The sequence below is a fragment of the Staurois parvus genome, unplaced genomic scaffold (assembly GCF_062004578.1).
Source record: "Staurois parvus isolate SC_StPar_1 unplaced genomic scaffold, SC_StPar_1.0 ptg000020l, whole genome shotgun sequence".
Taxonomy (NCBI): Eukaryota; Metazoa; Chordata; class Amphibia; order Anura; family Ranidae; genus Staurois; species Staurois parvus.
This window is the reverse complement of record NW_028317816.1, coordinates 696067-719399: the sequence shown is the minus strand read 5'-3', so window position 1 is coordinate 719399 and position 23333 is coordinate 696067. Positions and strand designations below refer to the sequence as shown.

Below are 23333 nucleotides of genomic sequence, written 5' to 3'. Positions count from 1 at the left end.
AATTTCACCTCTCTTAGGGTCACTGGGTTTAAGCAGTACCCCATAGAGGAGGAGTTCTCCAGAAAAAAAAAAGTGTTGTTCTCCAGCCAAAGACCTGGCTTTCACCTTCCTGAACAACTCTCTCACAGTCCCAGTGGATATACTGTAGTTCCAGGTTTAAGAATGCTATGGATAAGAGCTTTGAGACCCTCTTTAATGACTTAGGAACATATTACAATCTAAATACAAGTGTAGCATGTAACATGTTCCTAAAAGTGAACTAAGCACCTGCTTCCCACTCCCAAAACCCCCTCCCTGTGACAGCATGGGGAGGTTCACTCCCTCACAGCCACTGTCAAAATAAAATCGGAGCTCTGTGAATGAATAAACAACAAGTTGTGTCTGCCTCCGTGACAGACAGACTTGTAATTCTCAATGAACTATTTCTGTTATACTTGGCACTCTAGTAGTCTATTGACATTTCCTACAGCTTTCTAACTAAAAGTTTGTGCAGAGTTATGGGTAGAAAGCTGCAGGAAGTGTGTTCAGGAGCCTGGCATTGCACCCATGACCCACTGATCGCGGAGGCAATGTTTTGCAGGCTCCTGTGAAAAAATGTGAATTTATTATTTTTTTCTTTTACAGTGAACTGCACCTTTTTAAGGCATCTTTCTCCTTGGTGGGAGCAGCCCTGCAGTTGACAGTGGCTAAGGTGGGAGTCTGCCTTGAGCTCAAAGTTCAGGCAAAACATATGCTTCAGTCTAGGGAATCTGATCATGAGGATCCTGCTCTTGGACAATACCTGGAGCAGTTTTCAAAATATTTTGAGTTTCTTGGCAAATGCTTTAGAGCAGGACTGGTGGCCCTCCAGCTGTTGCGAAACTACAAATCCCACCATGCCTCTATCTTTGGGAGTCATGCTTGTAACTGTCAATCTTGCAGTTCCTCATGGGACTTGTAGTTTGAGCTGGAGGGTTACCAGTTTGACACCTGTGCTTTAGAGGATTCCATTTGGCAGCTATCAAGGCTGGATATAATGTCTGTCCATATGAGATGACTCCTGTGGTTCAAACGTCACTGCCTCTAAACTCCTGTAAACATATAGTGTGCATGGACACACAGGCTAACATGGAGGGGCATTTACAGACAGAGAAAAAAAATTGCCTAACTGCCTGTGAAAGCAGCATTTTTGTGCTCAGGTGTGCATGAGGCCTAAGGAACCACCATAGTGGCTGTCCAATGAGAGTGAACACTTGTTTGGGCCATCCCTGGATGCTTTCATCCAGAAGGTGATTGTGGAGCAGAGCATGCCATTTCCCCTGAAAAAGAAGAGGGAAATCCAACGGGTCAAAAGCTGGGGCCTTCTTCAGCCTCCAAGAAGTAGTTCTTTTATCAGCGACAGACCTCAGGCTTTAAGTAAAATCCTACCACTGAGTTTCAAATGAAGAACTGGACCCCAAAGACCTCCAAGCCCAGATAGAAGTCTTCTTCCCAGTGAACAGATACCCCAACTTTTACCAGTGGGAGGAAGCCTGTCTGCCTTCATGGCTGTCTGGACTTGGGAAATTGTAGATGAAGAGTTCATAGCTTGGTGTCTAGAAATTACAAGCTAAATCACCAATACTTTCCCTTTTCAAGCTTCGCCCATTGTGCCTGTGCTGAAAGGGGAAATGGTTTACAGCTTCTATTCAAACCTCTTTACGGTCTCCAAGCCAAACAGATGTCTGGTCTATTCTGGACCTCAAGAATCTCAACAAATTCCTGCTAGTGCGAAATTTCAGGATGGCGTTTACCTAGTCGGTGATTGCTTCATTTCAGCAGCATCCTTGGATATCAAGGATGCCTATCTGCACATCCCCAGTGGATTCTATGGTTTGCTCTTCGGTATTACCACCAGCTTATGGTGCTGTGATCTGGCATTTGCACTGATCCCAGAGCAGTGGAAGAGGTTCGGTGTGTGTGGTAATCCTACTACCTTGTATGTGCAATATGATGCTGGCAAATATCTGACAACACAATGGAAAGATCCTGTGCATGCACAGTAGGAAATTGCAGACCAGGTCACTGCAGCCCATACATGGGCTCTTTATACGTATTCTGATATCAGAACTGTGTTGGTGGAATTCCTGCATTGCATCATGTGCATGTATGTTTTCTAGAGGAAGATCCAACTGTTGTTTAATTTAATTTTCATGTACAGTGTATGTATTCATTGTCACACAGAGATGTTTATTTCTTAATCTTACATCACAGGACACAGACTCTGATATTCATGCTATATTCATTTTCTGCTACCACCTTTATGCAAATGAACACTGGTCAAAAAAGGCAAGAGTCTCCACCAGGCATAATCCCAACCAGAACAGCTAAGCCTCAGTTTTTAGCTGGGGTTCTCAGGTGATAGATGTGTCTCTCTGATCTCACTCATAGGATTTGTTCCCATAAAACATAGCCTATTCCTTACACCTGATGAAACAAAGGAGGGCTGTATCTGGTTCAGCAGGCCAAGAGGGGTTGTACCCAGACTACTCATGCAAGAGCAGGGATGGTCTGTAATGTTTGCTAGACCCCATGGTGCAATGAATCTGGTAACCTCTCTGACAGGATGTTCTACAGGTCCAGAGCAGTGATCCCCCTGGAGGGGAGTCGAGTCGCTGAAGGCCCTGTGTGGCACACACTTGTGATGTAGCTATGGGCCTTGTAAATGCCTCTGTAGTAGTGGAGTAATGTGTCAGTTCCTCAGACAGTATTTTTCCTGTTTTATTGGCCTTATTTGGGCAGAACCACATGTGCTGGATTACAGCATGCGCCATTTTTACCAGTCACGGCCACAGAATATGTGCATTAATAAAAAGAATTTACCAGCGCCACTACTCTCTAGAGATTTGGTATGGAAGCGGAAAAATAGTTGGCTGGGGATCCTGGACCTACAGATCAGTAATGTATTTAATTGTCAGATCCTAATGGGCAGTGTATGGGTGACTCTTGTTTTTTACTTTCTTTTATTTCACCAATTGTTGTTCCCATTAGCAGTGGTCAGCAATTCCTTACATTTACCATCCATCCACAAGTGGATTTGAGTAGCTTTAGGGTGGCTCTTGCGAAGTACATGTGCATTGCAAGTCCTACACATCAAAAACAAAAAGAAAATACTAGCACTTGCACTAGCTTCCTAATATCTCTTTTCAGCTCACTTAAAGTACACTTGGTCCAGTCTACTAAAGGTTAACAGTCCACAAACACCATCAGTTGCTGCAGCTCCTCACCAGACTTCCATGGGGGGGGGGGGGGTCCGGGGGGGGGGGTCCGGGGTGGTAGTAAGGGGTCAGAAATACTCCTGTAGACCAAAGACAAAAGGAGAGAGCATTCAAGCTCCCTGATGTAGTATACTTTATTAAAACAAGCTTAAAGTGTTACTAAACCCAGGACCCTGCATTCCCTATATCTTTTCTCCCACAGTACACACAACATGGACATGCAATTATTTTAGTAAATATAAGCTGCTAAATAGCTCTTCTCATCAGAAGTTAGAGCAGTCTTGTGACTTCTATCATTGTCCAGCAGAGCACTTGTAAAGCTTGTAGGAGGAGTTTTCATTCTCCTCTCACTCTCCTATGAGGCTGCAGGACCCCTGACCTTCTGTTTGGACAGCGCTGATTGACGCTGTGCTGGTCATATGCACTCTCCGAAGAAAAACTTTCTAGCAATACTGTACACACCAAACTGAGTATGTGCAGCTTGCCCTCAAGGCTCTGTCCCATCAGGAGATGGGTTCAGAACAGTAGAAGGGGAAGATCAGAGAAGACAAAATCAAACATCCTTTTTTACACAATGCAGAGCATTAACCCCTTAAGTTCCACATTGGGTATAACAAGCATTCTTTACTGCATTTACAGATTGATTTTACTGTTTTGGGTTTAGTAACACTTTAATGTACAGTCCTCCACTTTTCTCTGCAGATGAAACCAAACATCTAAGTATCCGCAGGATATATAGGCTCACAGCGTGAACACAAGCTCCATCCACAACACAACTCTTGGCAAGTGTCAAGTACAGCATGCCGTTCAAAACAGAGTTTTCAGCTGGCTGGGGTGGTTGTTTACACCTGTTGCTGGGACACCCTTTTTTGGAGGTGTGATCCCCCCTCCTTTCTCAAGTCTGACGCTTTTCTTGTTTTCCTGTTCTAATATTTAAGGGCAGTGAGCACTCTGCACCATTAGCCCCTTACATACCTACATTGGGCTACTCCTCAGTTTCCTAGCAGGAGACAAAGCTCGTACAAATCATTAGTAAGCAGTGAGAACAACCAAAAATGCTCTGTGGATTCTCTGGACTGAAATATTATATATACAGTGGGCAAAATAATTATTTGATCCCCTGCAATTTTGTAAGTTTGCCCACTTACAAAAAAAATAAAGGGTCAATAATTTTTTTTCATAGGTGTATTTTAAATGATAGAGACAGAATATCAACCAAAAATCCAGAAAAAAAAACACATGATACAAATGCGATAAACTGAATTGCAGTTCAGTGAGTAAAATACGTATTTGATACTCTACCAACCAACAATAATTCTGGCTCCCACAACAACAAAAAAAAAAGTAATAAAAAGTTTTAAAACATAAAAATACAAAATCCCCCCACCCATACTGTCACCAGTCAGTGTCCCTGATCACCGCCTCACCAGTTATATGATGACTGTACTGTATTGTCAACAGTGTAAAAAAAAATCCAAAAAGCATTGCTCAATTTTCAGATTACATACCATAGTTTGTGGACTCTCTAACTTTCCTGCAGACTAAATAATATACACTAATTTGGAATAATTTCACTAAAGAAATGTAGCAGTATACATTTTGGCCTAAATTTATGAAGAACAATTATTTATTCGCACAATTTTATAACAAACAAAAACATTTTTTTTTTCCAAAATTTTCGGTCTTTTTTCATTTTTTTTTAACAAAAACCCAGTGGTGATTAAATACCACAAAAAGAAAGCACTAGCTTTGGAAACAAAATGATAAAAATTTAGTTTGGGTACAGTGTTGCATGACCTCTCAATTGTCATTTAAACTATGAAAGAACTGAAAGCTGAAAATTGGCCAGAGCAGGAAGGGGGTAAAGGTGCCCTGTACTGAAGTGGTTCATAATGTATATGGGGTCAGTAGCAAAGGGGGATTTAAATGTTACAATATTATTTCAATGACGATTATAATATATTTATATATGCTGCATATGTATGAACAATTAATAGTCCTAGATTGTAAGCTTGAAAGAGCAGGGCCCTCGATCCCCTCATGTTTTGCATTGTATTGGTATTGTTCTGTCACATGTTCTGTCCCCCTTTGTAATGTACAGTGCTGAGCGAACTATTGGCGCTTTATAAATACTGTATAATAATAATAATAATAATAAATATCTAAAAACTTTATGGTATAAAGACCTGCTTGTGTGCATTGTTCGGCCATGTAAGACGGGACCCACCCCTTCAAGGAGTACTGCCTGACGATCCCATTACGGTCTTCAGATAAGCACATGGTGTTAAAAGCATCATAGCACCCAGTAGATTCAACAATAGGAATAATAGGGATAGATATGTCCACATTTTTAAATATGCATGGTTCCTAGAGCTGTAAGATGTCCGGCTGGGTACTGAACCTTCAGAAGTCAGTCTTAGTTCTTGTGACACAATGTGTGGAGTACCTTGGCCTCCTAACCAATATTGCATGGGCATAGGAACTGGCCTTTGTTATAAAAGGCAAGGTTCCCCCTTTCCTGGTGTCAGTGCTTCCAGGGCTATTCTGCTGAAACTACTGTTGTACAAGCTTGTAAGGCTACCACCTGGTCTTTGTTTACAAAATACTACTAGGTAGTTTTTCACATTTCTGTAGATGCTGTTTTGGGTGGAATGTCTTGCAGGAAACTTTGTTTTGGTCCCCCCTTCCCCCACGTTTTTCTTTTTGGGATTGGGCGTGTTGGCCTTGTTGCCATGTAGACCACCCTTCATGTTCAATACTTTTGGGGCATCCCAAGTAGTTATGAATATCAGAGTCCTCTGTTCTGTGATGTACAATTAGGAAATTAGGATTTGGGTCTACTTGTAAAAGTCTTTTCTTGGTGTACATCACAGGGCACATAGTTCCCCCTCCCCTATTGTTTCTGTTCCTGATTGCTTGCTACAAAACAGGTTTAGCTGAACTGGGAGGGAATATGCCTCAGCAGGGATTCCTGCTTTTTTTTTTTTTTTTTTTTTTGGTCAGCATTCAATCACCTGAAGGTGGCAGCATAATCCAAATAATCAAGGGACTACATGCCTGGAGTTTGCATGTTCTCCCTGTGCCTGCGTAGGTTTCCGGGTACTCCAGTTTCCTCCCACATTCCAAAGACATGCTGGTAAGTTAATTAGCTCCTGTATAAATCAACCCTGGTATGTATGAATGTGAGTTAGGGACCTTCGATTGCAAGCTCCTTGAGGGTTAGGGACTGATGTGAATTTACAATATATGTAAAGTTTGGCGTAAACTGACATCGCTATATAAGTACATGTAGTAATCATTAATATCAACATTTTCTGTAAACTGTTATGTACTCCTGAAGAAAATTTGTTTTATAGGTAAACCAAAAATTCTAATTTCTGTAAAAAAAAAAGTTTAACTTGTCCGTGCAAGAGTGACCTGGTAACATTACTTTATCTCTCTCAGGGATGTCCTACTCGGAGCTTCTGCAGCTTCCGTAGAAGTCAGTGTAATTGCCAAGCTACCTGATCAGGTATTTTTATTTTTTTCCAGTAAATTTTTATTGAGTTTATTATATTTTTAGATTAAGTAAACGAATAACAAATTGTGATAAATATTGGTCAGTTTGCAGTATTAAAGCAGACATTAAACGTTATCAATCAAAAACAACATGTAAACAGGGCAAGGAAGTAGAAGATAAGCTAGCATGTACTATGTTGTAAAAGTGAAAGAAAATTGTTTCAATAGTAGATATTCATTAATAAATTCAATACTTTGAATAACATCTGTGTTGGTTTCAGAGTAACTGAATGATAAATGCCAAATTTTGCAAGGTATGCCACACGAGAAACTCTTGTAAGGGGTTATAAAAGAAGGGTATTGGCTAGATTGGGGATGTAGGAAGGTTGTTAATAGATGGGGGGGAGATCCAGCGCTGTGCTTGAGAGCAGAAGCACTCTACTCTCTCTCGCTCCTCACTGGCCACAGATGCAGCAGCAGGAGCCATTGGCTCCTGATGCTGTCAATCACAGCCTGTGGGGAGATAGCAGGGGGAAAGGCCGATCCACGCTGTGTGTCATTGGACAAAGCGCTTGGCTTTCGATCAAGCCTGCACGAGTTCCCCCAAAGAAAGCAGCTTGCTGTGTGGGCATTCAGGAGGTGGGAGGAACCAGGAGCACCATCCGGGGACCCGAGAAGAGGAGGATTGGAGCTGCTGTTTGCAAACCCATTGCACAGAACATGTATGTAGGCATGTATGACTTGTTTATTGTTTGAAAAAAATTAACGCTTTACAATCACTTTAAAGTGGTTGTAAAGGCAGACGGTTTTTTTTATCCTAATCCATTCTATGCATTAAGATAAAAAACCTTCTGCATTCAGCTCCCCTTATACTTACCTGAACCTGATTTCGAACCAGCGATGTGCATGAGAGCTGCTGCTCTCTCCCCCCTCATTGGCTTAGAGTTAGCAGGAGCCATTGGCTCCTGGTGCTGTCAATCTCAGCCAATGAGGAAGGAGCAGTGTTGAGCCAGCTCTGTGTCAGTGGACACAGATCTAGCTTGGGAGTTAGCAGGAGCCATTGGCTCCTGGTGCTGTCAATCTCAGCCAATGAGGAAGGAGCAGTGTTGAGCCAGCTCTGTGTCAGTGGACACAGATCTAGCTTGGGATCGAGTATGCATGAGCACGCCCATAGCAAGCGGCTGCTGTGGGGGCATTCAATGGGGGGAGGGGCCAGGAGTGCAAGTGGGGTACCCGAAAAGAGGAGGAACACCACTACTCATCCAAGATTGGAGTTCAACCTAAGTGCATTTGATCTGCTTGTATAAGGGGTTAACATATTGTGGTGAGTGCTGTGAACAAGGGGGAGCACGAGTGGAAGCACAGATTTTGATTATCACCATTTTTGAACAAAGAGCATATTCACTGAAGCACCAAGATCACAGAAAACTGAACTAAAATTTGTTAAAGGCGCAGGGACATCATAGTCCCGAGGGGATCAAATGTTGATTTGTTGTGCTGTCATATCATGTTTATTAATCAGTATAAGGATGGAGGTGCACTGTAGTTTCACAGGCATCCAGTTGATGATCACAATATAATTTTGGTATAATATATTTAACACAGTGTGGAAACACTTTTCAGAGATGTTGAATGCGGGAGGTGCATTGCAGTGTTTGCACCTTTTTGGTAAGGGATAGTATTTGTTTCACATTTTTATTTGCTCACTTCATTTGTATGCACAGGTCTGCAGGTTTTGAAAACGTAAGGAGATATCAGTACACAGCAAGTGGGGGAGGTGTATTGTAGCACCCACAATGCATATAATTATTATATGCACTAACATACGTCACGTATCCTAACACACAGTTTTAGTTTAGAGGCAGCACTATACCATCTTTTTTTGTTTTCACACATCCCTATAGATTTGTGTTAGGTGTAAGCAGTGGCTCATCCTCATTTATCATTGTGTGGATCTATATCTTGACTTTCAAGTCTAAGGATGGCCCACAAACATTCCTCTCATTCTCAAGAGAGTTCGCATAAAGGCACCAAGAACTCTAACTTCCTCCCCAGCCAGGAGTGCAAAAGGACCCTAGCAGGGTAAGGTACAGAGTGTACTTCAGGTCTGCCATCACCCTTGCCATGCAAAGTAAGAAGGTAGCTTCTCTTTCAGTAGCTTCTGGGAAAGTCTTATTTCACACATGCAAGTTCACAAAGTTCTTTCTTAAGGCAACAAAATCGAATTCCAATCCATTCCCTCGAAGCGTTTCTTCACTTTCAATCTTTTGCTGAAGTACTGAGGGTTATTGAGAAAGTGGGGATAATTGTTCCCATTTTGACTTTTCCCATTTTGAGAGATTGATAATTCTATATAAAGCTGATCCTCAAGAAGGAAGGGGGTCCAACCTACCATTGACTTTAAAGGTTCTCAATGTATTTGTGAGGGTTCACAAGTGCAGGATGGAATCCATACTGTTGGTAATTGGATTCTAACATCTCAAGATTTCCTGATGTCTGTACATATACAGGACTCGTACCTAAAAGTTCTGGTCTTGAGTCACGATCCCCCCCCCCCCCCAGAAATTTGTTGTAAGGAAAGGTCACTCTGAATTTGTGGTGCTGACTTTTTGGCCTGTCCTCAGCCCCAGAAGTAATAATTTATAGTTTTGCTTTCAGTTCTACCTGGGCAATTTACTGTTGGGGCCGGATTCATATTAGGACTTGGCAAAGAATCTTTAGGTGACACTGTGCACATTACAAGAATTTGGCTGGATCCCAAATGTCACAATGTCTTGTCTTTGTATCTCTCCTTTCCTGCAGTGTCCGGGACTGGGATCTTGACCTAGTTCTTTCTGTTTGCAGAAACTGCCATTTGAAAACTTTTGAGAAATTCCTTTACTCTCGTTATTACAAAAGGTAGCGTTTCTTTTGATAATTGTTTCAGCTAGGAGATTATCTGAATGGGTGGCATTGTCATCGTCTTTCCTTATCCTTCATAAGAACACAGTGATTCTCTGGCTGAGACATTTTTGTTCCCGCCAAAGTTTTTTTTTTTTGCCTTCTATATCAATGAGAACACTGTGCTTTCTTCACTCTACATCCAACAAACATTGCGCTACAAATATGGATGTAAAAAGGATATAGTGAGCACTCAGGGAGAAAAAGTCTCAGCTGTTAGCACAAAAAGGACAACCCACTTTTATCCTCATAAACATAATAAAAAGAAAGTGCAGCGCTATAGTGAATAACATGGCTGACTTGAAAATGATAAAACAATGGGTGACTTGCGTGGACAAATAATCAGTGCATAGTTAACAATATGATATGATCAATCAATCTCTTATGTATAGTGTCCAAAATTTGTAAATAAACATGACATCAAGTGATGAGTGGATCAGTGACAATTCTTCCTCCTAATGCACTCACCAGAAACATATAATGTATGCTCATTCAAAATATTATTATTATTCAGTATTTATAAAGCGCCAGTAGTTCGCTCAGCGCTGTACATTACAATGGGAGACAATACATGAGACAGTACAATAACAATACAGTGCGATACACGAGGGGTTCGAGGGCCCTGCTCCTTGGAGCTTACAATCTAGGAGGGATAGAAAAAATAGAAATACTCCTCCAGCAGGTCAGCCTTATCCACCACCAGGTACAGGTAAAAGGTATGCACAGCTTTAATTCAACAGAGACAGTTGATTCCCCCAAAAGGTGGCTCGATTCTTGGAAGCAAAATGACCCAACAAAGATTGCCGCCGGACCATCATATGGACACTGCGGCGTGACATCAGGGAGGAGGAGCCTACGTTTTATCATTTTCATGTCGCCCATGTTATTCACTATAGCGCTGCACTTTCTTTTTGTCTTATAAATATGGATGTATTTAGGGCCCTTAGTGGACTTGCTTGTTGTCGCTATTGGTCCCCAAAAAGGGGTTTTCTTCTTTTACCATCTCTAAATAGATAAAATAGATCATTTCATAGGCTAATGCTCTTAGGCATAAAGAGCCACATTTTCCTATTACTGCTCATTCCACTAGGACAATTGTTATTTTGGCCTTTCATCATCAGGCCCCATTGTCATGGGTGGCGACTTGGTCTTCGGTGTGGAGTTTTACATAATGCTACAAAGTTGATGTGGCTGTGTTGGCAGATGCTAGCTTTGACTGTATAAAGTCTTGCAGGCAATAGTATAAATCATACTGTTTAGTAAGGGTGTATGTAATTCCTTTTCTTTTTTGCATTTTTGGTCTTTGCCTGCCCTTTGATTGCTTGTGGAGAATTGGATTGATTCAGGTTGATCTTCTACCTACTAGGCAGTAAAGCCGGCCATAGATAGTCGAAAACTGAATGAAAATTCTTGTCTGTTGTTGAATTTTTTGTTTTTCAGATCATTGGCATACCATCTGCAACACATGATTTTCGTGCTGCAGTCGAAAGTGCCTGATCCAACGTGCTGGGTTTTTTTTTTTTTTTTTAGAAACACTATAAACAAATGCTGGCTCAGACGTATGAGCTATTTTGTTGTTTTTTTGACCATCAGAACGTTCAGTTTTTGACTCCTCTATGGCTGGCTTAAGCCAGCTAGTAAGAAATGAGTTACTGCAGTGATTACTTATGAGTTCTGCAAACAGGCTTCTTTCAGCATTGTCTCAGCAAAGATACAAAACAACATGAAAAAAGAAAACTAGAGATCCACCTGCTTGTCCTAAAGAAAAATGTAAAAAAATCAAAATGCAGTATTGCATGATAAATAAAAAAAAAAAAACATCCCTATCAATGTTCTCTGTTTACTGGTGTGTATCTTTAAAATGTCAATTGTGTCTAAATATGTTTCGGGACAGCAGGGTCTTTTCTTTTATATGCCCGGTAATGAATTATTGTATAACTTTGGCTTTTTTTTTTTTTAACCAAGATAACAAACGTGTCATAGTTACCTGCTCTGTGCAATGGAGCAGGCCAATATTCCTCTTCTTGGTCTCCTGCCGGCGCTCCTGGCTCTTCCTTGAGCCAGAACCCCTACAGGAAGCGGCTTCCTCTGGGGATCCTCTCTGCCTGCATCCATAGACAGGCAGCGGGGCACGACCCCACTCAAACGTCACAGAATTCGATTGACAGCAGTGAGAGCCAATGGTTCCCACAGCTATGGATCTGCCCTGTGAGGAGGGACAGAGCAAAAAGAGTCGCTGCTCCTCTTGAACAGCACTGGACTGTGTATGAATAGAGTCCATTAAGGTAAATAAATGTAAGGCTTTAGAACCATAACAGCAGAGCTGACAAAGCCTTTTTTAGGTCTGAATTTTTTGTTGAGGCAGCTTTGAACTACTTTTTGTAAAACACACAGCTGTTATGACACTGCTTCCTTGTTTAATGCATGATCTCTCTTACAGAACACCTGGGAACTATGGATTTTGGAAGATTCTGGCCGAGCTGAGCTACCATTATCGGACAGCAACGATGACACATTGCCTATGGGAGTTGTACTTGATTATACCAGCCAGCTAGAAATAGCGATCAGTATGTACTCCTATAGTTCAATTTTAATAGCATCCCTCTGAACTCCTGATTTGTTTGGTGGGCCACAATAGAACACATCAGCCATGTCTCTAGGAGTTCAGGCAGTTAAACACTAACCATAGCTTTTAGCAAACTATATTCTTTGGCTAATATGATTTGCTGTCAGTGCTTGCTTTGTGTTACATTCTTTGGCACTGTTTTTGCATTCAGAAGAAAAACACATAGCCAGGTCTGCATTAACTTGGACATTGTTTACACATCCTAGCCCAATAGACAGCACCAATTGGTTGTAATCATGGTGAATAGGAAATTATTCTGTTTTATATAATTGTCCTGTGATGCAGTTCCAATTAGTTCAGGTGCCCAGAATCACTTGTGCATATCTTCAGTTATCTTCTAGAGCTCCTAAACCACTCCCTCTAACTGGCAGATTTTGGCTTGAATGTTGGTGCTTGGTCCTACTCCAGCTCTCTGTTGGTTATTGATATCACCAAATGCATTAGCTAACCAATATACAGTAGCATTAAGGAGTTAGTTAATGACTTCCTAGTGGAAGTCTGTGTTTGCATTTTAAAGTGCATTGAAATTAGGGGACTCTCAAGGTGTTGTAGAACCGGGGTTTCCAACCTTTTTTCAAACAAAGGGCAAGTTTACTGTCCTTCAGACTTTAGGGGGGCCGGATTGTGGCCAGAGGGAGTAGAAAATGTCCTGGACCCAGCATCAATGGGAATAAACATAGTCTTAGACTTGGTAGTCAGTAGAAGGAGGCGTAGTGCCCCACCATCGGTATTAGTGAAAGGAATAGTGCCCTATAATTGGTATCAGTGGAAGAAATTGTGCCTCATTGTTGGTGTCAGTAGGAGGAATCGTGCCTCATATCATTGGAAGGCTTAGTGCCCCACCAGATAAAGGCTAGCAAATGGCTGCATCCGGCCCTCGAGCCACAGTTTGGAGTCCCCTGCTGTAGAAGATAACTGAAAATATGTGCAAGCACGTCTTGGTGCTGTACAATCTATTGTTTAATTCATCTGGAAGAACTAGAGGTACACCACAAAAAAATTTAGTAACCAGTCAGTTGTATTTTTTAAATTCTATGCTGGCAGTAGTTTCAGTAGCTTTGGTCTGGATAATACCCAATGCTTAAAAGGAAAAAAAGAAAAAACATTTGCATACCTTCCACTTGCCCTCCAGAGGATTTACCCCCCTTCCTGACCAGGCACTTTTTTGTGTTACAGTACTACTTTACTTTAACTGACAATTGCGCAGTCATGCAATGCTGCACCCAAATTAAATTTACGTCCTTTTTTCCCCACAAATGGAGCTTTCTTTCGGTGGTATTTGATCGCCTGTGAGTTGTTTTTTTTTTTGCGCTATAGACAAACAAAATTCTGACAATTTTGAGAAAAAAAACAGTATTTTTGACTTTTTGCTATTAAACATGTCCAATAAAAAAATCAATTTTCGTCATAAATTTAGGGCAAAATGTATTCTGCTACATTTCTTTTGCTAAAAAAAAATCCTAATACATGTAAGTGATTTACGTGAAAGTAATAGCGTTTACAAATGGCGGTGTATATATCCTGGAATTTTATTTTTTTTTATTACTAGTAATATCGGCGATCAGCGACTTGTAACGGGATTGCGGTGGGCATGCTGACACTGGGGGGAACTGACTTTGTGCCATTGACATCCCCAGCGACACCAATACAGTGATCAGTGCTAATAAAAAGCACTGACACTGTACTAAAGGCACTGGGCAGGAAAGGGTTAACATCTGGGTTGATCAAAGGGCTAACTGTGTGCTGTTTCACAGTATGCTGTGTGTGTGCTTTCCACTGTAAGCACACTGCTTTGTATGGCTCTGCTATGTATTGTTTACATACAGTTCTCTCCCCCGTTGGTTATACTTGGCGATCACCGTCCGGGACCCGGTAATTGACAACCAAAGCTGTGTATGGGGGCGTGGGTAGGCCACGCGCGCCCCCTACCCGCAACTGCAAAGTCACATGTATATATACGTGATTTTGTGCTCACCTGCTGCCCTGTAGCTGTATTTCTGCTATAGGGTGGAGGGGAAGCAGTTAAGCTTTTGGTATTATTGCCAGTAGATTAGGCTAACAGATTGCTGAGATTAACAGTATCTAGCCCTTACAGTTTCTAAGATTGTGAAAGTAGCCATGAATGTTTTCTTTGCCTGGTTTCTACAGATGAAGAGAAAGTATTGCCTCCTTCCCCCATACTTATTATAATTTCAACTGATGGTGTCCTGTGCCCATTTCATGTGATCAACTTAATTCCAAATGCAAAGTCTCTTACCACACCCCTGGAAGAACTCCGACTGGAGGGGGAGCGACAGTCTAGAAGTGGTAAGTTTATGCTTTCTTTGCACCTTGTTTACTTTTAGAAAGTGATTGTAGGTTGTCAGTTTCAGAAAGTTGTTACACCACCTTTCAGTGCTATTACGCTTTGAATGACGATTGTGCAGTCATGCAACACTGTACCCATATGAATTTGTTAGCATTTGTTTGAGACCCATAAAACTTTATTTTGGTGGTATTTGTTCACCACCTGGGATTTTTATTTTTTTCCTATATAAATGAAAAATTCCAAAAATTTTGAAAAAGTTTCTTTTAAAATTTTGCAAATAAATCTTTCTTCATAAATCTTGGCCAAAATTTATTCAGTTATCTTTTTAGTAAAACCAAAATGACCCAAATTAGTTTATAACCAAAACTTTTAATTTTTAGAAAAAATTTTTACATTTTATTTAATTTTTTTATGTTTTATTTTTTTTAACATACTGTCACCCTATCAGTACATTGTCATCATAGTGACACTGTACTACTTGTGGGGGGGGGGGGGGGTGATTTTTTTTTTCTTTTTTTATACTGATTGCTTTTACATCCATAAAGGCTGTAAAAGCAATCATTTCTGCTTCTCTAAGGCTGCATTTTTGCAGCCATTAAGAAATACTGTGGGAGCTGTGATTGGTCACAGCTTGTCACATGGTCCAAGGCTGTTGTGAATAGCCTTGTACCATGTGACCTCAGTGATCATCCACAGATTTCACAAGTAGTAAGCAATGATGTCAGGAAGTGACATCTTGTTTACTACTGTTCATGTGATCACTGATTGGCCAATCAGTGATCACATGAATTGGGGCCGGACACAGCGTTCACTGATTGCGATGCCGAGCGCTCCCAGGGAGTGTGCACAGGCAATGGGTGCGGGGGGACGTTTATAAACATCCACCCGCAACGGCAGCGCTCCTGTCTGACCGTTTATCGACATGGGCCGGACGGGAAGAAGTTAATAAAGTGCTGTTGTAACGTTTATTAAGAATTCATAAAGTACAGAAGTTAAAACTCCTATAAAAATTCATAAGTGTTAAAAAGGCTAAGTTCACCTTTTTTATAAAAAAAATAAAATGTACACTTATTATTATTTTTCTTTTTCACTCAGCCGCCTGTAAAGTATTGGACTTGCGATCACCAGATCACGGGTACAATGCCAAAATCCTGCACAGACTCAGTCAGCCATACGGGCAGACTTCTAGGGAAGTATCAATTAACTATTAGAGTGCACACCAGTGCCCTAGCAGTTCATTGAGAACTACAAGCCGTCAGCTGCAATGGTAGACAGTAGTTGTAGTTCATTCATTCACAGGAAACTGAATGAATGACGCGGTCATGTGGACGCAACCCCGCACAGCGGCACTGTAAATTGTGACAGCAGGTACAGCAAGTAGATCCCCTGCCCACTGTCACAATACGGGCAGGTGAACTTTGGCAACTAAATACGTATGTAACACCACACCAAAGGTGAACTTAATTCAAATGGTGTGATAAAAAACAAATAAAGGTATAGGCATTTAAAGTGCAGAAAGAAATGCGTCAGATGCAATCTATTCTTTTAAATGATCACTCTGGGCATCTGACAGATTGCTTTGAGTACTTTACATGGACATGTATTGTGCTTTGTGGATGCAGCACTGAAATTAGCAGCACTTTATATGAAATGTATGTATTTGAACTTTAGGACTGACAGTCTGACACTATGGACTTTTTTGTTGTTACACTTTGTGAATTGTTTTACACTTTGAAGAATTTATAGAAGTTTTAGTTTGTACACTTTACATGAAGTCTTCTTAGCTTAGATTACACATTCAGACTTTCCGAATCATCAGTGTGATGAGAAAAGATTAGGTAGGTTCTGAGCACGGTATACTCTTTATTGATGTATAAGTAGTAAGTACCTAAGTTTAAGAGGTCAAGACCCCTTGTAAAAGTTTGTGAAGTACACATGAAGAGGTATTTCTGCTTAGGAAAGGTAATGGGTCCCACAAGGTGCCTGGCCAGGGCAGGAATTTCGGACTTTGTTTACAAATATGGATGAGTTAATGAATAAAAAAGGCTTCTTAACGAAACTATACAATTAGAGAAAAATGGGTGCATCCCTTCCTAACATGATAGTTGCCGAGCTGTTGTGATGATCCACCAACCTAAATAAGTATGGCCAAAGCTCTTTTGGCAAGACGACTCATATGGGTCACAGGAGCGCACTTTGTTATGCACTGCTGTGACCCGTTGTCTGCTGACATCACTCGGCCTATCCAGGCTCAGGATAGATCCTGACTTCACAGTGAGCAGCTGAGAGTCCGAGCCCGCTCTAAGAGTGAGAAGTCAGCGATCACATGACTGCTGATCGTTGAGCACTCACAGCCGTTCTGTGCAGAGTGCGGTGTCTGTCAGTCACTGCTATCTGCTCTGCCCCAATTACAATTACCCCCCCCCCCGCACTGCGGCGGGGGGAGGGAGCGGCTGACTCAGGCTCTCAACAGGTCGCTGAGAGGCTGAGCCAGGTGCCGCTGTAGACTTTGGGGTGGATCCCAAATTTGAAGTCAGGATCCACCCCAGCTTGGACCAGCTGAGGGACGTCAGCAGAAAATGGGTCACAGGAGTGCAGAATGAACTGCACTCCTGTGAATCACAAGAGTAGTATGGCCAAAAGAGCTTTTGGCTGTACTTCTCCTTTAAATCTCCATAGGAGGATGGGGGGGGGAGGTGTTTATTTGCAAAAGTAAAGGTTTCCTATTACTGGTTTCTAAATCACTGACCTGAAACAAGCTTGCAGATCTGCAGACTTCACTTGCTGTATTGTTGTTTCAAGTCTTTGATTTAGTAGGTGTCACAGCTAAAAATCAGCTACCTAGCATTTTCACTTGAAGATCAGCATACAAACCAACAACAGCTAAAATTGCAGTCAATCGAGCATTAAGGTGCAACATCTGGTGACCATGCCTTTTGCTTATTATTTTAGGAAAGTTTGTTGGATGCACACTGCATGAAGTTTTAATCTTAATTCAAAGTATCTTCTGGTCTGAGCAAAATGGTGGTAACATTGGTAAAACCTTTAGGCCCCTTTCACACAGGTTTTCCATATGTCCGTTTTTCATCTGTCCCTTTACTGATGAAAAATGGACACCCATGTATTTCTGTGGACTAATTGATGTAAACAGATGATCATCTGTTTACATTCGTTAATGTCCGTATCCGTTAATATCCGTTTTTTTTTTGTTTGTTTTTTTTAATGGAAAAAACCCTGTTTTTCTTCCGTAAAAAAATAAACGGACGGTGAACTGATCCATTTTTTTTCTTGGAAAAAAACATGACTGAATTGATGAAAAACAGAACGCCCTTGTGAAAGGGGCCTTCATGCAATATTGTCTATTATTGAATCAAAAAATAAGTTGCGTTCTTAACTTGTTTTTTTTTTATATCTTTGCAGCATCAAGCGTTCCTTCCCATGCCCCCCAGGCTCTTGGAGCTCCACCTAGTACACTTCCAGCCATCAATCCATCTTTTAACATTCCTGTATCTAACCTTGCTTCCAAAGTTATGCCATCACCCCCTGCATTTAGTTTGCCTGACACTACCAGCAAACCTGCCCAGGTGTTCACTCCTGCCGCTGCAAGTTTTTCCACCAAACCGCAGACCGCGTCACAGGTGTTCAGTGCTCCTGCAGCAAATTTTCCCAGCAAACCTCAGGCTACTCCGCAGGGATTTGGTGCAACTGCTCCAAGTCTGCCCAGCAAACCACAAGCTAGTGCTTCACATTTTGGTGTCTCAGGCCCTGTTGGAAAACCTCAAGAATCTACTACAACTTTTAGCTTTTCTACAAATTCACCATCTGCTTCAGTAGGAACAGCCAACACTGGCTTTTCTGTGGCAGCAAATCCCCAGGGTTTTTCCTTCTCTGTGCAGGGACCTCCAGCTTTTGGAACCTCCTCTTCCAAGCCGGACAACTCCCCTAACATCGCACAACAACCAGCGGGCTCCAGTTTTGCATTCTCTACATCTAATGTCAAAGTGAACCTTAACGAGAAGTACGTACAAAAACAGAAAAACCATCACACGTAGCATAACTTGTATTGTGCTCATAAATGGATGTTAAAATGTAATTTCTACCATTTTTGTTAGTTTTGAAATGATGTTGGGTTGGAGCCTCTGTTGGGTTTTTTTTTTCTTTTTATGTCCTAAATACATAAGCTCACTCTGTTTTTCTGTTCCATACTAGAAGGTAAGATAATGTAATCTTCCCCAAATTAATAGAAAAAAAAGATAAATATTTTTAAAGCAGTTCTCCAAGCTGAAGGTTTTTTACCTTAATGCATTCTACACATTAGGGTAAAAAAGCTTCAGTATGCCTTCCCCCCCATTCGTCTCCTTTATACTTACCTGAGCCCAATATCAATCCAGCCAGTGGCTCCTGCTGCTGTTAACCACAGCCAATGAAGAGGGGGTGGGGCAGAACAGCACTTTGTGTCTATGGACACACAGAGCGGTGCTTGGGAGCAAAAAGAATTACTATGGATGCACTCAGTGGAGGGGGGAGGAGCTAAAGAGTGCCAGCAGGGAACCTGAGAAGAGGAAGAGCGGGGCTGCTGTGTGCAAAACAGTTGCACAGAGCAGGCAAGTATAACATATTTGTTAGTTTGATTAAAAAAAAACCAAAAACCTCATAACGTTTAGAACCACTTTAATTCTTCTTTACTTTAGCCCTAGTCCATAATGATGTGACTTTTCATGCAATTTGAACAGTGAAATCTCATAACAGATCGCATCCAATGATCGCCAATGGAACCGTTGTAAACGAAGTCACACCGCTTTTGAAAAGTAGTTCCTGCACTACTTTTGCCGTTTTTGGGTGCACTTTGCATAGACATCTGCATGAAGTCGTACAGATGTCTGCAGGTCACACCCGAAGTCGCATTGACATGCAACTTTGAAATCGTACAACTTCAAGTGAAGTTGCACAATTTCTAATTTGCATGCAGCGTGAATGGGGGCTTTTTATCTTTATTTCCTTAATATGAGAATTTTGGTCTGGACAGTCTGTGATTGGGTAACCAGTGCTTTTATTATTAAAGTGTTACTAAAGTCAAACATTTTTTAAATTAAAATAACAAACATGTTATACTCGCCTACTCTGTGCAGTGGTATTGCACTGAGTGGTCCCAATTCTCCTTTTTTCGTGTCCTCCGCCGGCAGTCTTGACTCCTCCACCTCCTCTTAGTGTGCCCCCATAGCATGCCTTTTGCTATGGCGGCACACAATGTCTGTGCACTCCTGAGCTCTATGGGGACTTAGCCCCACCCCCCACTTCCTTCTCCTTGCATTTGACTGACAGCAGCTGGAGTCAATGGCTCCTGCTGCTGCTCAAGTGCTGTGTGAAAAGGAAGAGAGGGGAGAAGAGATGCAGCCATGCACAACGCTGGATCTATTCTTCCCCTTCACACAGGGATGTTGGTGGGGCGGCAAAGAAATAGGAACCGTTTTTTTAGCTTAATGCAAGGAATGCTTTAAAGTTTTACTAAACCCATTTCCCTGCATCCACTATATCTGGTCTCCCACAGTACACAGAACATGGAAGTGTAATTATTTTAGTAAATATAAACTGCTAAATACCTTTTCTCATCAGAAGTTAGAGCAGTCTTGTGGCTCCTATCTGTGTCCAGCACTAGCTAAAGCTTGTAGGAGGAATTTTCTTTCTTCTCTGGGAGGATGGAAATCCCCTGACCTCTGTCTGGACAGTGCTGATTGGCCCTGTGCTGATCTCTAGGAAAAAAAAAAAACCTGTCTAGCAATATACACCAAACTGAGCATGTGCATGCCTACAGTTTAGTCTGGTGATAAGTGGTAGTCGCTTGAAAAAGGGGCGGAAAAGAGAAGAAAGGATCAAACAGCCTTTTTATACAATGCATAGGATTAACCCCTTAGCTTTCACAGCGAGTATAACAATCATGCTTTACTGCATATACAGATTGATATTACTGCTGTAAGTTTAGTAACACTTTAAGGTAAAAATGTTTTTAGCTTTAGTATCACTTTAAATGTTAACATTCCACTCTTAACTGCATAGTGCTTGAGGACAGGAGTGGATAATATACTGCAGAATTTGGGAACCTGGAAGTCTTACCAAGGAGCCAGTATAATCTTAAGCAGCCAGGGAACATGAGTATATATGGTGAGCTAGTGGTCTAATGAGTTTTTGAACTGCACTAGCATTAATTTCATAGGTGATTATGCTCTTTATATGTTACCATATATGTTGAATTTCTGTATATTCAATTCCTCTTTCTGTTCTAGATTCAGTGCTGTTGATGTAGCAGCCACGAAATCTGGTTTTGCTCCTCATAGCCAGTCATATCCTTTAACTCCTCCCGTGAAGTCCACAGTGGCAGTTGCTCCCCAGAGCAGCATTGTGCCTCCACCACTTCAGTCACCGTCCTTGATGGCTCCTAACCGCTCGTTTCCTGAGGGTAATTAACTGATAAGACTAAATTTAATGTAGTGAAGTATATGGTCTCCAATAACTCCTTTTTATAGAGATATATATGTAATGTGTACAGTGCTGAGCAGCAGTCCTGGCTTCCCCTATCAAATGTAATTTTATGCTGATTTTCCCAGAAGGAAGGTAACAAAATAACTGCAAGAAACAAGTTAAATATGATTATGTTTCTGCAAATTTTAATACATGACTACTATTTTCTGCATTTAAATGGAAGCTAAATTATGTACTAGTAAATGTAAACCTAACTTGACATTTATTTTACTAAAACACTGTGGGGAGCATTTAAATGGAAGCTAAATTATGTACTAGTAAATGTAAACCTAACTTGACGACATTTATTTTGCTAAAACACTGTGGGGAGCATTTATTAATCTTGTTGTAAGACAAAACCATGCTAAGCACCAGCAGTGAGAAGCACCATAAGACATATTTACTAAAAAATTACAGTCTGAGTCTTAGAGGAATCCTTACCCTGTAAACAAAAATGTAAAAGTCAGCATCTTCAAATACAGTAGCTGCTCACTTTTAAAAAAAAAAACACACACTTACCTGTCCCAAGATCCAACAATGTCCTCATCTGACCCAGCTCTTCACCGGTCTTCAAGTCTAGGCATCTTCACTGTGGGCAGCCGACCGTGACTCCTTGTGCCCACAGCCAGCCGCCCACTGTGCATGTGCAAACCACACTGCGCCCTATGAATAATCCTGCAGTCTCCTGGGACCCATGACATGCCCCAAGAGGTTGCGAGTGAAGGAGGGGGGCCAAACTATTTGGTAATAAGTCTGCTGTTGAACTTTGCAAAAGGTTGCAATTGGCTGCCCAGGAATACATGTCACAGAAATGTTGCTCAAGGAGACATAGCCTGATTTGTAACCAATTGAGTTGCCAGTTGTCCCTTTGTGTATAAGTAATTGCCTCGTTTTGTCTTTAAATTGCCTAGTCTATTTCATCCTTTATTGCATTGTAACACTACTGGATTCCCTGCAGCCACATTAATTTGCTCCAGTGAAGGCTGCATGTCATAGCTCAGAGACCGTTTCTTGTTGGCGACAATAGTAAAACCTGCACTGCAAAAAGCATTGGCAATACAACTTTTAGAGCAGCAGACGAGATCTGTGTGCAGACAGGGGCACCAGCCGAATGCTCTGGCATAAATCCTACCTCGCTCCAAAAAAATCTAATGTGCATGCTATTATCAAATGCAGGTATTTGCTTACAGTGTGTTTGTTATCCTTCCTAAAAGCAGAATGCTTTTGCACAGTCTGTGATGCCTTAACTAATGTTTTTTTTTTTTTTTTTTTTTTTTCTTCAGGCCATCTGCAACAAGCAACCCCAGTAATGCGCCAGAAGACATTGAAGATCAGTTCATCAGAGGTGAAGCAAACACCTCCTCAGGTAATCTTCTGCGTCCCATGGCAGGGAAATATAAAACATTTTGATTTTGATGAGTAGCTGAAAGGAATAAAAAAAAAAAGTCCCATCCATACCAAGCCCTTCGGGTCTGGTATGACTTTTGAGGGGAACTCCCACGCCAAAATAAAAAAAAAAAAATCCAGACCAGACCCTTATTCGAGCATGCAGCCCGGCAAGTCAGGAAGGGGGGCGAGTGAGCGCATTCCTTTGGGGCCTGACCGTGTTTGTGGGGGTCTGTGGGCAGGGTGATTATCGGAATCTGGAAGCCCCCTTTACCAAGGGGGCCCCCAGATCCTAGCCCCCCCTTGTGAATGAATTTATCAAACGCAAAAATCAAAAGAATGTCCCCCGCAGCAGATCCAACGTTAATAACAATGCTCGCCGCCACCAATCAGAAAAAGGAATTTAAAAAAAGCTCCACTCCTGACAATCCATCTGCCTGCTCTGGTGGTTTCACAGTTCTTAAATATGTAAGGGGCGGGGCCACCCAGAGACATCAGGCATGGGACCCCACCCCCCATCAATGATGTCACATGGGGCGGGGTCACTCAGGTGATGTCTCTGGGTTGCCCCTCCCCTTACATATTTAAGAACTGTCAAGCCACCTCAGAAGCAGATGGCTGGAAGCCATCGTCGGGAGCGGAGCCTTTTTTTAAAATTCTTTTTTTTTTTCGGGTTGGCGGCGGCGGCAGTGACGGCGGGCATCGTGATTGACCTTGGATCTACTGCAGGGGACACTTTTAGTTTTTTCTTTTAATAAAGAACTTAAGACCGTGTCCTGTCTTTTTTCACGCTCCGCTTGTTTTTTTGTGAATGAGTAGCGGT

General features: G+C 41.7%; 1 protein-coding gene across 3 annotated transcripts in view; it reads left to right on the top strand.

Annotated features, from left to right (window-relative positions):
* Nucleotides 1–23333, top strand: part of NUP214 (nucleoporin 214) — a 183128-nt gene that overhangs the window by 42400 nt on the left and 117395 nt on the right. For all 3 annotated transcript variants that reach the window (XM_089686965.1, XM_089686952.1, XM_089686957.1), the window contains 6 exons: nt 6681–6747; nt 12115–12241; nt 14449–14607; nt 18029–18626; nt 20890–21062; nt 22408–22490. In XM_089686965.1, the coding sequence (XP_089543091.1) occupies nt 6681–6747; nt 12115–12241; nt 14449–14607; nt 18029–18626; nt 20890–21062; nt 22408–22490 (1207 nt within the window). The remainder of the gene's footprint in view (nt 1–6680; nt 6748–12114; nt 12242–14448; nt 14608–18028; nt 18627–20889; nt 21063–22407; nt 22491–23333) is intronic.